Genomic DNA, 17,422 nt, shown 5'->3' with positions numbered 1-17,422 from the left:
CGGACTTTTTCAATTATGATTTGTATTGTTTTTAACTATGTGATTACGTTGAATAATGACAAAAGTTATATACTTCAGTTACGTCTTAAAGAACTGTTAGCTATTAGCTCTAATGTTCTATTAAACCCCAACACAGTAATATCATAGGCTATAATATAAGCTATCTTATTTGATTTAATTTTTATACATTTTATAGTGCCTCCAAATAAACCAAGAATTACAGACGAAAAGGGAGAGGTGATTCTCAATGTTGCTGGCCCATACAATGAAGGGGACCGTTTGGTATTACTGTGTGAAAGCGAAGGTGGTAAGTTTATTTTTATCTTTGTCTGCTTCATTACGAATTGAAGCATTACAAATCCGAAAAAGAAAGCAATTATTTTACGGTCTAGAAAGAGTTCACATTATTTTGAATATTTCTAAACAAGAGGCAATTCTTAATTGTTCCAGCACTTGAAATTCTTATAGGCAGGATTAGAGCAAGTTAATCTTCTAGACCTTTTCTTACCTTTTTATTAGCTACATTTTTATGTACCAGCAATATTAAAAATGGTGGTTAATGTATACCCGATTCAGATGTAATGCTCATCAGGGGACCGGCATGGCAAGGTGGTTAAGGCACACGACTGAGGGTCGCGAGTTCAAATCTCTGTGATACCAAACATGCTAACCCTTTCAGCTGTGGAGCGTTATAACGTGACGCTTAATCCCACTATTCGTTGGTAAAATAGTAGTCCAAGAGTTAGTGGTGAGTGGTGTTGACTAGCTTCCTTCCCTCTAGTCTTAAACTGCTAAATTAGGGACAGCTAGTGCAGATAGCCCTCGAATAGCTTTGCGCGAAATTCAAAACAAACTAATCCAATACTCACCAAGGTCTCTACCAGCTTACCTCAACTTGAAATTCTCTTCGGCAGATTTGTCTGGCATGGCCAAGCGCATAAGGCGTGCGACTCGTAATCTGAGGGTCGCGGGTTCGCGCCCGCGTCGCGCTAAACATGCTCGCCCTCCCAGCCGTGGGGGTGTATAATGTGACGGTCAATCCCACTATTCGTTGGTAAAAGAGTAGCCCAAGAGTTGGCGGTGGGTGGTGATGACTAGCTGCCTTCCCTCTAGTCTTACACTGCTAAATTAGGGACGGCTAGCGAAATTCCAAAACAAACACACAAACAATCGGCAGGTTTAGAGTAAATTAAGCTCTGATACTTCAATACACCAGTCGAAAGGGTTTGACCTCCTGAGGTTAACACTGTAATTATTTCTCATCAGATAGGTCAGAAGATAACAGAGCTATGAGCTAAAATTTTGTATTTAAAAACAAAAACAACAACAAACAAACTCAAAGCTATTTTCTGAGCCGCTATACTGCGACAAAAAAGAGAATATATTGATATTAACAAGCAGTGTTAATATTCTGGAAGAAGATATCTTAATATATAACTATACTTTGAAAATAAGCAGATTAATTTTATTTGTGTTATATTAATAACTAAGAAAGAGAATAAACTACGCATTATTTATGACCTTGCACTTAAACATATTGTGACAGAGTAGCTGTAATATTGAATAATAGATTTTTTCAAAAGGAAAATAAAAATATAAATTTTGTTATTTATTACCATATGCATAATTTTGCAGATCATAACAATTAGGTCCCTAAATACTCATTTCTAATTTGTAGTGAAGCTTTATATATTAATCTTACATTATTAGGTATCAAACAGTCACTATCATGAACAAATGTTAAGTACTAAACAGATGTTATTGCTGAACGTAATATTCAACGATATTATCAAAAACGAAAAGGCGAAATGACCAGAATAAACCAGTAAACAAAGCCGAAAGGTTTTGGAAAAAAAAGTTTAAAATGTGTCAGATAATGGGTGGAAACCCTGTGGTTAAATAGGTAGATACCAAAGCTTAAAATAAATTAAAATACTCAGCAAACACTCAGTGTAATAAGGAACAACTTAACTAGTATAATATATGTACTATCTTCTTAATCATTCAATAAAATATGTTAAATCATAAACAAAGCAATCAAAAACAGCGCAACAGACGATGTAGCCGGTAGCATTGCTCCAGGATTCTTAACTCGACTTTATTTGAGCGACTTATGAAATAATCTAAGTCATTATCGATTTCATGCCAGTTAACAGTCCAAATGGCACAACAGATGGGATACGCAGACGCGAGAAATCGTTATAAAACGCCATATTATGGAATTCGAGGATGAATCAAAGCAGTTCTTATGGATTAAAAATGTCTCAGTAAGCAATCATGCTTGTACAAAACATGGGGTTAGAGAAACCTGAATTAAAGTAATTCTCAAATTGAGGTGTATAACCGAAGCTACAAATGGTATTTAGCTGAACAAATCGCAAAATACATAGGTAGGTTTAGATACCTCCATATCATTTTTGTGTTCTACATTGGAATTTTCAATGAATCGTTCGTTTCTTCTTATCATAATATAATTTTAATATTTATTATTTACTTCCTGTGATACTCTTTATAAAGCTATAATAGCATATAGTTTCTAATAGTTTTAATGCATCAGGAAAAGTAAGGTATGGCAAACACATGTTGTACAATACTCATTTATATCATGACATTAATAGTCTTTTAAAGTCACTGCAGCAACAACTGGTTTATTCAAAATTGCTTATATATATATCTTATCATTCTATTTCAATTACTTCACGTTGGTTTCAAGAGATTTATTTAAGTGGATACTTTGATTGTCTTGAAATACAATAGTCGCTTAACATATTTTGTTAATATAAGGAAGTCATTGAATATGCCACTATTAATTGTTAATTTAGATGCATTTTTAACGAAATAGCTGTATTGTATATAGATATATAAATAGTAATTTATTAGAACTCACGAAAAATTATTTCTCGAAACAATATCGAAAAGATTTCTAAATCTTAAAATATGGTGTCTATCTTCAGTTTGGTTTAGTTAATATCTGATAGTATTTCAGTTATTTGAAGATAATTTGTGTAATATAAAAATGGTGGCATAATGACATTAATATAAAGATTATTTCAGGTCCTTTATAGAAATAATACAATTTAAAGAAATAGTAATCGTAAATTTCTCCATAACTGTCAAAAGTTTCTTATTGCTGAAGATATAGATTTATGAATGAAATATTCATACTGCTTCTCGAATTGAAAAATATTTATCGTACAGTAGCAAAATAACTGTATTAATTGTTACAATGCACGTGTAATTATAGTACTACATTTATTACAATTGAAAGTTTTGTGGAAAGTTGTTTTATGTAATTGTTTTGTTTTCTGGTATACGCATTAAGTTATTGCTTTTATCATTTGTAATAATAGATATTAATACATTAATAAAATACATTGCTGTATGCACACTAATTCTATACTGGAGTTACAAAGTTGCTTATTTGTATTTACATTTAGTAAATTACAGTTGCACGCAACTCCAATAACTATGTTTATTTTCATGCTCTACATGAATTCCCTGATTACAATAAATATACGATATTATCTACATAAATGCGCAATGAAATGACATGAAATTAAATAAAAATATGAAACATTTTCCACGTTATATTAAAAGGATTTTTAATTTGTAAATCAGCAAGTAAAAAAAGATATTGCTTTTGAGAAGGGAATGTAACAGCCACTTTCGATAAAAAAATTTTGTACAAACAGATCAGTAAGACATGTTTAGATCGAAGTTTTAAATTTTCCATGATTAGAATATCCATTGTAATTAATGACATTGGAAAATCTACGTGAGATGAAAGAACCTGAAACTTTGGGCTAATCCAAAAGTTTTGTATCAAATCGTACTTCAACTTTAGGTATAAAAACGCGATGTCATGAGATAAATGAAACTTTATGAGTAAAATGATCAGGGGTAAAAGTTTTCCACGTTTAAAACTTGTAAACTGGAAAAGCGATGTAAGCTACTCCTGCATAAATGTTAGTTCTACAAAAGACCCGGCATGGCCAAGCGTGTTAAGGCGAGCGACTCGTAATCTGAGAGTTGCGGGTTTGCATCCCCGTCGCGCCAAGCATGCTCTCCCTTTCAGCCGTGGGGGCGTAATAATGTGACGGTCAATCCCACTACTTGTTGGTAAAAGAGTAGCCCAAGAGTTGGCGGTGGGTGGTGATGACTAGCTGCCTTCCATCTAGTCTTACACTACTAAATTAGGGACGGCTAGCACAGATAGCCCTGGAGTAGCTTTGTGCGAAGTTCAAAAACAAACAAACACACAAACAAGTTCTATAAAATATGCGCTGAACATATTACATACCTCAATAAGCTATAAAATGAAGTAGGTACCTATGGTATTCCGTACGAAAGTATATTAATTAATCCCCGACAGGATTGTTTGCCATCTGAATATTAAAAGAGGCAATAAAAACCATTTTATTTTAGTATATATGACTTATAGAAAGCAAACAGGGCCTGGCATGGCCAAGCGCGTAAGGCGTGCGACTCGTAATCTGAGGGTCGCGGGTTCGCGCCCGTGTCGCGCAAAACATGCTCGCCCTCCCAGCCGTGGGGGCGAAAATGTGACGGTCAATCCCACTATTCGTTGGTAAAAGAGTAGCCCAAGAGTTGGCGGTGGGTGGTGATGACTAGCTGCCTTCCCTCTAGTTTTACACTGCTAAATTAGGGACGGCTAGCACAGATAGCCCTCGAGTAGCTTTGTGCGAAATTCCAAAAAAACAAAAACAAAACAAAACAGAAAGCAAACATGGAGGAGTAGTGAGCTTTGGATATGCAAACTTTAAGATCAAGCTTTTTCCCATGGAACATATTTCGCAAGGTTACTGTCAAGATCTAATGTCATCAGATAAGACATGTTCCGACGTAGTAGCATGGACTGTAACTACGGTAACCAGCTCATATAATTTTAATGTAACATACTCAGGTATTTGCATATACGCTACACACTAAATATTTAGCACAAATCCTTTTTCTAATAAAAATAATTTGGAAACAATTTTATAGTTTCATTAAGTAATATATCTTTTTTTTTTTAATTTAGCAACAATCCTGATATTATATTGGAATTTTAATGATAAGACTCAAAATTAACTAAATTTTCGTTCCTTGTTAGATTATTATTAGTTGGCCCGGCATGGCCAAGTGGGTTAAGGCGTGCGACTGGTAATCTGAGGGTCGCGGGTTCGCATCACCGTCGCACCAAACATGCTCGCCATTTCAGCCGTGGGGGCGTTATAAGTGCGGTCAATCCCACTATTCGTTGGTAAAAGAGTAGCCCAAGAGTTGGCGGTGGGTGGTGATGACTAGCTGCTTTCCCTCTAGTCTTACACTGCTAAATTAGGGACGGCTAGCACAGATAGCCCTCGAGTAGCTTTGCGCGAAATTCAAAAACAAAACAAAAGATTATTAGTTCTACTAAACTTGAACTTTAGAAACATAATATGTATATCCTAGCTTATTACACATCAGCCCGCTTCTTTGCATTCACAAGTGTGTGTACTGTTCTAGCATAATAATTAAATGTTGTTCAAGATATAATTACTGCAATTTCAAGGGCCGCTTAAAATAATTTACAAAACATTTCAATAGTTTATAATAACAATGTTACTACTTTATCGGAAGTTAATATATATTAAATTTTGCAAATAAAACCTAATAAGATAATAAGTGTTTCTTTTTAACAATATAAATCTGAACGCTCTTTAATCTAATTACCTTAATTTCTTTTTTGTTAAAAATATAACAATAGCATTCTTTCAACTTAACTATGATGAGGGCTAAGAAGAGAATCAATGAAATGGATCATTTATGTTTCATTTTGTTATGCGTGATAATGGATTCAAACTCATCTGGAACAGATTACACTTTTGCATTTTTATTTTTGATATAATGATAATTACGGATTAGTATAATCTGCTAAGACATGTTTGTTTTTAAACTTTTAATTGTAAGATTAAAATATTTAGTTTTAGCAGAGGTTCATTGAATATGGTTATTTTTTTTGGGGGGGAAGATAAATATTTTATTTGCTTTGGCCTCCGCTAATACAGTGGTAAATCTATGAATTTACAACGCAGAAATCAGCGATTCGATTTCCCTCGGTTGGCTCAGAAGATAGCCCGATGTGGCTTTGTTGTAAAAAAAACACACATTACTTGTTCTGTTCTTAACTAAGAAAAATCACCTTTCATTGATAATACGATCAAACTAAGAATTTTTATTCCGAAACTTTTTTATATATTTTTCAAGCCCTCCCGTAAAACAACGATAAGTATGCGAATTTATAATGCTATAAATATGGTTTCGGTACCCGTGGTGAGCATAGCATAAGTAACCCATTGTGTAGCTTTGTGTTTAATTATAAATAAGGACACAAACGTATTTATGTTGAATGGTCTTTCTTTTTCTTGTGTACTAGTCTATTTATATTAAACTAGTTAAGAACTTTAAGATATTGTAAATTCTACAGTTACTGTAAAATATAATAACCTTAACATTTGCAGTTTGCTATAATATATTCTAATTATTTTGTTTAGTTACGTTTAATAACAAATTTGTAAACAGTCGAAAAGTGAAGTGTTTTTTGTGTATTCTTTTCTTGCAAACAGTAAACAAATCACGGTTATTAAAAAAGAAGTTTATAATGAAGTTTATTATCTCTTAAAATTATTTTCTTCGAAAAAATTCATCACAGCTTCTTTGAAAATTATATTTTCGTACAATTTATTTCGAAACTATATTTTATACTTTTCACGATAGCGTTCATATTGTTTTTTTTAATGGCATGAGGTGGGTATTTTGAGTAAATTACATGGAACATTACGCACTATACAGAACAAGTGACAGTTGCAATATATTCATCTATAGATACCTTTAATATGACCTTCTACATTAGATTATTTCTTTTTTGGAGTAAAACTACACTGGGCTATTTGCTGAATCCACTCCGGGGAGCCGATCCCCTGATTTCAGTGTTCTAAGTTCATGGACTTATTGCTGTTCCATTAGGGAATAGATGATTTAAAATGATACATAGGACATTGAAATATCCACCTAATGTATCAGTTTTTTCAAATTTCCCTGGTGGAATTAGCTTTTTAAAGGATAAGTGATTGCTAAGGCTTTGTTTCTTTTGAATTTCGCACAAAGATACATGAGGGCTATATGAAAGACTGGATGGAAGGCAGTTAATCATTACCACCCACCGCCAACTTTTGGACTACTCTTTATCAACGAAAAGTGGAATATAATATCACATTTTAACGTCCTCACGGACATAACCATCTGGTTATGCCATGTCTTGATTGTTAAGAGATAATCATTAGAATTACAAAGTTTTCTTTATAACTTTATTTGCTTAAAAAACGTACAAATGGGCAAAGTGAAATCTTTATTTTTTGGCATTTTGTTTTGTGTCGCATATTTTTTCTTGGATATAATATAAATAATATAAATATTTATTCAACTATTAAATTAAACGAAACAAAAAATGAATGAACTAGGAAAAGTCTTTACCAACTTGTACACGAAACGGTTTAACCACCTTCGTATATAGTTCTGTAAGTTATTTTTTGCTCAACTGTAAACTGGAGAGCTTAAAACGCTAAAATTTAGAGTTCGAATCCTACAGCGAACACTAAAAAATGTCTCACAAATGATGTAACTGCAAGGTTCGAAAATGATTAATGCTACATGTGCTAAAGTTCAATAAAACCAAAACATCATTTTGTTTGACTACTAGAAAGTTTGCAGTGAAAAATGAAATTATTAAAAATAACGACAAACTTTAAAATTTTAGCAGTTAATGATGTTAAATATTAATCTTCGTTTGGTAGCAATAATATTATAGAAATGTAACACAATCTTTCAGGAAATCCAAAACCTTCTTTAACATGGTGGAAAGACTCTGAACTTATTGATGATTCTTATGAAGTAACACCACAACAAATCACATTTAACCAACTTCATGTGCCTGCTCTTCAACGAAATGACCTTATGTCAAGTTTCACTTGTGAAGCTTTAAATAATAATTTATCTCTTCCGGTATCTGCTTCTGTGAAAATCGACATGAATTGTAAGTAGGCATTGCACATATTCTTTACTGTTAACTTTACTCTAGTAATGAAATATATTATAATCACTACAAGAAATGTGATCCATGTTTTTTGTATGTCATTTAATTTTAAAAGTTTTTTGTTGTTTTACACCGTAAATGAGGTTTTGATTTCGGAAAACAATTTTTCTATACTGTTATATATGTGAAATTTTTATAGCTGTTTTAAATGTAGTGATCCCATTTGTTGTTAGTATTTTTTTATATACAGTAAACACGGGGACATAATGTTCATAAATTTATTTCGATTTTTTACTTAAGTTGATTTAGTTGTTGATATGCAATACGTAAGAAAAAATTGGAATTTATTTTAAGCGATCTATTTGCTTTTCTAACCAAATGACTCTGTGTATCCAGATTTATGATAGTCTTACGATACATTGCAGGTTTTTAATTGCACTTTTAAATGATTTCCTTTATATTACCTAGTGAAACCTATCCAAATGGATATAGATGGTGCTTATGAGCCTCTCGCTTCTGGAAAACTAACAGAACTGCAATGTAGAACATCAGGTTCAAGACCACCTGCTACAGTTACCTGGTGGAAAGGAAACAGGAAACTTAAACGAACAAAAAACTGGGTCACACATAACGGAAATGTCTCTATTAGCACCCTGACATTCCAACCTTCTCTAGAAGACAGTGGAAAATACCTCTCATGTCGAGCTGAAAACCCCAAAATTGCTAATAGTGCAATAGAAAATGGGTGGAAACTTGAAATACATCGTATGTTTAGAATATAAAATATTCGCCTTTAAATTGTATAGCAATATCAGAAGATAGTTAACAGTTAATTTATTGCCAAGACAACGTTTAAATTATTTTTAATTTTAAGAAGTCCTTACCAAACAAATTTAAAATTACAAAAGTCCTTATCAACCACCTTTTTTTTTCTTCTGTCATGTAGAAAGTAATTTACTATGTGATGTGATTTTATATTGTCAGATATTTAAAGTGGATAACAATATCATATATATAGAAACTCGTGATTAAAAGGATTAGGATAAATGAAAAAAAAAACTCATTATTATTTTTATCTAATAACTGAATACAACTTTGCACATTTACATTTATTGGGGCAAAACATTGTATTATTTAATTACTCAAGTGCCTAAAGCATCTTGTTTATAAAATTGTAATATTTATTGTCATTTTAGAAAAGAGTTTGATTTTTTAGTGTATTATTAAAAATATTTCATCAGCTATTTTTTCTTTCAGATATCCCAATACTTTCTCTTCGTCTTGGGAGTAAATTAAGACATTCCCACATACAGGAAGGATATGACGTTTATTTTGAATGCGATATTATCGCAAATCCATGGATAACAGATATGAGTTGGGAGTTTGAGAGGAAAGAGCTGAGTACGAATACGTCAGCAGGTGTGATAATTAGTAACCAATCTCTTGTTCTACAGAATGTTAACCGGTTTAGCAGGGGGCGTTATACTTGCAGGGCAACAAATACACAGGGCGAAGGTGTAAGCAATCCTCTTCATTTGAAAGTTCAATGTAAGTTATTTTCCAGACTTTTTAATAATTGTAGCACGTTTTATGTATAAACGTAAGGTATTTAGAAGAAAACTAAAAATGAAATCTTTAATGTTATAATAAAGACAATGAAACGAGTTTGCGACTCGATCAAACAATTTTTCATCAGAATGGCAGAAGAAAAACATGATTGTGCTTGTTCATAGTAGAAACTCTTTTATGAATCAGAGAAAAAAATTGTAAAATTCATTCTCTAAATATATAGTAATAAAATTAGAAGTTGTAGCTTTTTTAAACAATATATCATCCTATTACTTAAATTGCATATATATATATATATATTGAACATAACAGTGCATTTTACATTTGACAGTTCCATGGTTTTCGAGCCAATAATATAAAAGCAAGAAAGCCAAACACGTACAGACTAGTGTTTGTTTTAAATGAAAGCCACAACAATCTATCTGGTGAGTCCATCACGGTGAATCAAATCCCGGAGTTTGTAGACTTACCACTCTCCTGCCAGTGGACATATAAAGACAAACAAAAAGCCCTCTGCTGATACAGCGGTAAGTCTACTGATTCACAATGTTAAAATCAGTAGTTCGATTCCCTTTCGTAGACACAGCAAATAGCCCGATGAGGATTTGCTATGAGAAAAAAAAACACACAGACAAATAAAAATAACTACATTTAAATAAATAAAACGTCATTAATCGAATATTAGTTGAAATACATTTTGACTTTTCATTCAATGATGTATTACGATTTTATATTCTGTTTTAAAACACTATTAAAATAATATAAAACAAACTACAGCTCTGCATGTGAAAGATGATCAAAAACGTTCATTGCAACTACACGTGAATACATAAATATACTCAAACATAATGAGTTTATAAATCACAAAAAATGTGTATGAGAATAAAAGTTTAATTGACAATGACAACTCTAAATGACTGTTTTATTCCATTTTCTATCTCAGCCATATTGGAACAAGCCTTAATACGCTAGAACTAAAACGTGCCCTTTCTATGTGTGTGTGTGTTTTTTTATAGAAGAGTCACATCGGGTTATCTGCTGAGCCTACCGAGGGAAATTGAACCCCTGTTCGTAACGTTGTAAATCCGTTGACATACTGCTGTACTAGCGGGGTGCCGTGCTCTTTCTAAACGAAAGTCAAATACAATTTTAGATAAATTAAGTAACAGTTAGTCTACAAAATAAAAATAAACGTATAGGTTATCCTCAATTAAATACTCATAATATAACATCATTAAGCAAACTGGAATTAGGAAGAAATAAAATACTTCATTTAAAATAGAAATGTCGCTACTTCACAATAGGAAATGCAGAATAAAGCTGAAAAAGTAAACCATTTAACTAAAAATAATGAATTAAATGAAATAAAATATTTTATTTTTTTACAACAACGATGTCATAAACCATGAAAAGTCGAGATATTGTATTACATTAATTGCAGCGTCAAAAAGTGATATATTACAAAATATATAAAAAAGAAAAAGTGAAACAGCTTTGTATTTATCGCACAGCTACGAAAAATAACATCTGTCTCTGTTTTTAATTTTCAACTAATGATCGTAAAGAAAGCAGCCATTCAGCAGAAGTATAAATCCAACATCCGCCCTAAGAGATTAACTATCATTTTAATAACGCACCCAATCTTAAAGTGAGGGAAATATTTTGTGATATTACACGACTTCCAACCCATCGCACAAGTACCGAAATCCAAGGTTATATCACAGAGTTAACTCTTGCCCCGAAATAAAAGAATCGATGACAATTTTAACGAACAAAATAGCTGGAGTAATGAAGTTAAAGTCAAGAAACCGTCTGACAAATTCAACCCAGGACAGATTTTATTTGATGATCGACCAAGAATAATTATAAGTTACCAAGTCAATATTAATCTTGCTACTCCAAAATACATACTTTATTTACAATTTGTAACAGCTGTCTGTGTTCATCTAAAGAGAGCAACACATAGAGAAATTAATAAATGAATCTCGTGATATCAACCCAGTTAATATCGGTTGCGCATTTAGTGTATGTTTTCTTATAGCAAAGCCACAACGGGCTATCTGCTGAGCCCACCGAGGGGAATCGAGCCCCTGATTTTAGCGTTGTAAATCCGGAGACATACAGCTGTACTAGCGGGGGGCTGCGCATTTAGATTATTTTAATTTTTTTCCAATTTTACCAGCTTGAAAGTAAACAGTGATAAGAAACTACTTAAATTAAATCTAAATTAATTATTCAATTACTAGACGTATACCTATATTTATTAGATTGAATTGATGTGTGACAGAAGCTTAGCATTTTCTTATCTTGTGGAAGGATGACTCCAGCAACACATAAATAATTCTACATTTCAACTACCAAAGCGTTACTTACTGTCCAAAGCTAAGTGATAACAGGATCATTATGAACACAGATTTTGTTTAAAGGAATCCAATTTTAATCATAATTGATTTACACAGGTATGCTTTCTTATAACGTACAAATACCTAATTTATGTTGAAGTACAGAATGACGTTACATGAGGAAAATTGGTTAAAATATATATGTATAACTCAGTGTTATTCGAAGCCTCTGATAACATTATTAATTAGCTCTTATTTTATAAAGATAAAAGTAAAAATATCTTTAAACTTCAAGAAAAATTTTGAGAAAACAACACCATGCGAGAAAATGTAATATGACTTAAACATAAGTCATAGATTTTAGGTTTCATAGTAATATGATATGCTCAAAAATACAAAATTAGCGAAAACGTATATAACATGGTTATAGTAAAACTTTTTGTGGTTTGTTATAAGCTTAATAAAATTCATTTATTTTGTGACGGTTGTACAATAGCCTCTTAAGAGATAGAAATGTCTTCTAAGATTATATCTGGTCATGAAAGGAGTTATTTTTGATTAAATCACTATGTATTTAATTGTTTCTCGTGTTTATTTATTTTTATGTGTGTTTTCTCATAACACAGCTGCATCGGTCTATCTGCTGAGGCCATCGAGTGGAATCGAACGCTTAACGTTAGCGTTATAAATCCGTGTACTTACCGCTGTATCAGCGAGGGGCATATAATTGTTATTTGAATGTGTTTAATATTATTCTCAGATTTATAGTTTTAGGATTTCGCAATGATGAGATCAGTCCATTCGGTTGATTTGTGCAATATCTAAACTGTTTTATTAAACAAAGAGTCGGTATGCTCAAACTTTTGAATTATTAATATTTACCAATTACGAATATATATATATATGTGTGTTTGTACATACTGCTTGTTTCAGGCTTAAATAATTAAACTATCAAATGCTAACAAAAAAGTGCAAAGAAATCTGACTTAGAATCGCGTATTTGAAATACTCGACAAACCCTTCAGTAACAAATAAGCACCAGCTAGGTTATAAAGTATTGAAAAATCATATAAAAAATAAATTTTATACTGATTTGAAGAAGACGCCTAGAAACTGGGAAAATATATAAAACTGATATATATAATAATAAGTCCATCCTTCATTTGTCTATCATAGAAAAAATATGTGTCTATTTGCTTTCATAAGTTACTCCTTGTCATCTGGACACACAGAGTAAACTGCTAATTTTTGCAGTTGCGCCAGTATGCAGAAACAGCCAAAAATCTATCTATGGGGCCGCCCGCCACGAGACTGTAAAAATATTTTGCGATGTCGCAGCCGATCCGACTGATGTGAAATTTCAGTGGAGATTCAACAATACGAAGGAGGTTTTAGATGTTACAACATTTGAAAATAAAGAAACAAGAAGCATAGCTACATTCTCACCAAGAGCAGATGGTGACTATGGAACAATACTCTGTTGGGGAAAAAATTCTGTTGGGACACAAAAGAAACCGTGTGTTTTCAAACTTGTTCCTGCAGGTACCAAACTCAGTTTCATTTCTAATATAACAGCAAATAAGTCGATATTTGATTATGTGAGTTTCATATTATTAGCCGTAGAAAATATAAATAAAATTTACATCATTTGATAGACGAAATATATATATAATAATTTTAAACTGAAGCTTTTAATCTGTTTTTTCCAACCAGTTTGTAATTATTAAACATTGTCTTGAATCTACTGTCTCAAAGATACTTGCATTTTCTGATGCTTAAAATGAAATTTTACACATATTTCTGGATCTTGAGGTTTCGTGGTCATATGCTTTGTTCAAAAGCACTAAGTTCGTCTGGGAGTTCAAAGTTTCGAGTAATTTAAAATATTTCTTTCAGTTTTTTGTACTATGTATATTCATGTTTGAGTGAATCAACATTACTCTATGATATTGCATGTCAACTTACAGCCTTAGTGAAACCCTTAAATCTTACGGTTTAAATAAAAGTCTCAGTAGTATATTTGAAATAATGAACTTTGTTTTATAGAGATAATTACGAATCGTATCAATATTATATATATAAAACTAAATTGGCAATAATATACTTCCTGTCAGAAATGTATGAAGTAACACATAAAATAATAAGTTCATGTGTTTATGGTGTTTGTTTCACAATCCAAGTGTCGCGTTCGAATCTTCGTCGTATCAAACATGCTCACCGTTTCAGCCAAGAGGGCGTTATAACGTCCGATCAATCTGCCTATTCGTTGGGGTGAAATGGTGATAACTAGTTGCCTTCTCTCTAGTCTTTCACTGCTACATTAGCAACGTTAGTAACCAATATTACGATGTACAATATTTAAGAATAAAAACGTTATCCCAAGTTATAATTCCCATTACACATTTTGCAAGGTAAATTTAGTTAAGAAATATTATCATAGTTTCTTTATGGCGTATATTATATCATAAACATTGCCAGATTTCATTTTTTATGCATAAATAGTGTCAAAGACTTAAAGATTTTGCATATTATTATCGTAATTTATCTTTATTGGCTTAAACAGTAGAATAATGAATTTGACGTTTTTATACATAAATCTCAATATTCTGTATTTATTTTAATACAAACATAAATTTAACTGAAATAACTCAAAAAAAGAAAAACAAAAGAAAGCATGATATATTAATCAATTTCATGTTATGATTTTAATAAAATTTATAGTGTGTTCATCACCAGTTCTATACTTATAGATATACCTTAGCCCATGTTTGAACTAGTGAAAGAGAGTTTGTTTTGTTTGAATCCAGAGACCTCAGTTAATCATAATATTAAATTTGTTTTATAACGTGAACTGGTGCGTTTCATGTAACGTATTATATTCTTGTACGATTTCAATTTACCAGGACCACCAGATGCTGTTGCCAACTGTTCTCTTCAAAATCAAACAGAACATTCTATTGAATTAGAATGTTCCGAAGCTTATAATGGAGGATTAAGCCAGCACTTTGTAATGGAAGTACACGATACAACCTTACAGAAACTTAGGGCTAACATATCATCACCAGAAGCCAGGTTCCGTGCCACAGGACTTCCACCTGGAACAAAGTTTGTAGTTATAGTTTATGCTGTGAACGCTAAAGGAAGAAGTAATGCTCTTGTTCTCCGAACCAGCACGTTAGCAGCACCTCAAAAACAATCACATAGAGGTAAACATTTTCTTAACAACAGTCCCATAATGATTGGAAAATACCAATATTGAAATCCTTGGATAACAAATCTGTGAAATGAAGTTGTTTCTGCACTGAAGATAGTATAAACAGTATATTTTTATTGGATTATTAAAACTGATGACTATTTACATTATTTTGCTTTGTATAATTTGTATATTCTATGAGTAAGAAGTGAACTAATAAAACAATTATACTATTTAAAAGCAAAGAAAAGTTAGAATCTCTCTATGTATGTGTTAAAAATGATTTATTCATTATGAAGTTAATTATGAATTTCTAATTGTGTATTTTAAGTGTAGGTTCGAAGCAAACACTGACACATAAATTAGTGAAAATAATTTAGACATTCAAAACAGTGAAACCATTATTTTTTGCACTTTCCACTTTTATTGATAAAACATGGTAATTATTATATTTAACCTTCATATACGTTCGTGTGTTAATATTTTAAATATTTATTTTTATCATTAAATTAAATTACGTTTATATATACATGTATACTTATATATATATATTTTTTTTTTTTTCTAGAAACTGTTTGGCAAATGAATTTTAGTCCCGTTCTGGTAATTCTGGTTGCTATTGTTGCTGGATTAGTACTTGTAACGTGCATAATTGTGGTAGGCATAAAAGCTAAAGCAAAATATCGTCGCCCGGAAGGTACGAAAAATTACTTTTGCGTAATATGTTTATATGTTTTAAAATTATATCAAGCTTAACATACTTTTATGATAAAATTTTAAAGTTTTTGTGTTGTAACTAAACATCGAAGAAATAGCCGAATTCCTACTCTCTTAAAAATAATAGACAAAGTGCACTGGCCATTACGTTTCACTAATTATGATTATCTTTTTCCCTATTCTTATTTGTTTCCAACCATTGAAAAAGTCCTGTTTAAAGTCGTTAAATTAGGTTTATTTTATACAAGAACTGATAAGTTTGGTAACAATATTTAAATGTTTCGAATATTTCAAAGGAACAGCATCAGTAGTAAATGTCTTTAGTCAAAAGTCATATATTAGAACAGTTTAAGAAATGTTTACATCATATATTATGTATTTGGGGCCACAGTAAGATAAATAATTAATATTTGAATATTGTGTTTCTGAAAATGCAAAGTATCAAAATAGGTTTTATTCTTTTCTTCATATATATAAAATTATTTTAAAATAACAAATGAACATAATCATTTGTTAAGTAACAACAGAAATCTTTTCATTTGACAGCTTACTTGAATAAACAGTATATTTCAACACATAACTGTCAGTGTTTGTGTATACCTGTTATATCTGCTTATGCTGGTCATTTTTATTGAAGATCTACCCAACCGAAAATAACTTTTAATTCTTTTTAATCTTTACACTCGAATGACACATCTTATCACAAAACATTTCCGATGAATGATGATCCCGTTTTCACTGAGTTTACATATCAGCTCTATTGTTCACTATTGAATATGACTTAAAAGTTTACAGATTTATAACTGTTAAATATATCCAATTGGAGTTGAACTGTACAAAATAAAGATTTCAGAAATATTCAAAGAATAATATACTGTAGTTAGATACAGCATTGACAAAATGAGTGTTCATTATTGTTTTTTCTACGTGTATCTAAATATACTGTAAAGGAAAGAATTATCTAAGCTTTAAAGTGATACTCATACAGAAATGATAAACAACGAGTGCTAACAACCAGGAGCTGAATTTTTAATGGTACAAAATATTTTCAATTTCAATTAATTGTTCTGTATTTAAAAAGTTACAAATTTTAAATTCAAATTTTATTTATCTATAATGATAAGACACATATAATAGCAAACAAGTACGCTGGCCATAGTTCCCAGGAAGGTCGGAAAACTTCAGCCGTTTTCTAAGCCTAATTACGTTAAAATCTTTAAAAAAAACAAAAAAAAACGGGTTAATTGTTCTTTTCTTGTCTAGTGCTTTATTAATCCAGAGTCTTTATTTGGTGTCTGCTATAGGTAGAAATATGAGAGAAGGTCTTAACCTCTAACTAAAACACAAGACCAATAAATATGGTCTAAATACAATATGTGTGTGTGTTATTTTTACGGTAAACTTAAAGCTATATATACAATACAAGCTGCAAGTCTGTTCTACAAATGTTAAAATGTTTGTCTCTCTTATCTCACACTCGCTATGCAACTCGATATAGAAATGAAGCATTTCTCTAAAAAATTTAAC

The 17,422-nt window shown here is 31.4% G+C and overlaps 1 protein-coding gene across 2 annotated transcripts in view; it reads left to right on the top strand.

Moving 5' to 3' along the window:
• LOC143232189 (nephrin-like) overlaps positions 1-17,422 on the top strand; it is a 73,168-nt gene that overhangs the window by 38,519 nt on the left and 17,227 nt on the right. For both annotated transcript variants that reach the window (XM_076467320.1, XM_076467319.1), the window contains 7 exons: positions 197-307; positions 7,871-8,074; positions 8,543-8,839; positions 9,332-9,622; positions 13,240-13,527; positions 14,889-15,191; positions 15,747-15,875. In XM_076467320.1, the coding sequence (XP_076323435.1) occupies positions 197-307; positions 7,871-8,074; positions 8,543-8,839; positions 9,332-9,622; positions 13,240-13,527; positions 14,889-15,191; positions 15,747-15,875 (1,623 nt within the window). The remainder of the gene's footprint in view (positions 1-196; positions 308-7,870; positions 8,075-8,542; positions 8,840-9,331; positions 9,623-13,239; positions 13,528-14,888; positions 15,192-15,746; positions 15,876-17,422) is intronic.

The sequence above is a fragment of the Tachypleus tridentatus genome, chromosome 11 (assembly GCF_004210375.1).
Source record: "Tachypleus tridentatus isolate NWPU-2018 chromosome 11, ASM421037v1, whole genome shotgun sequence".
Taxonomy (NCBI): Eukaryota; Metazoa; Arthropoda; class Merostomata; order Xiphosura; family Limulidae; genus Tachypleus; species Tachypleus tridentatus.
Note: the sequence above shows the minus strand (reverse complement) of the source record. Positions and strands in the feature narration are given on the sequence as shown.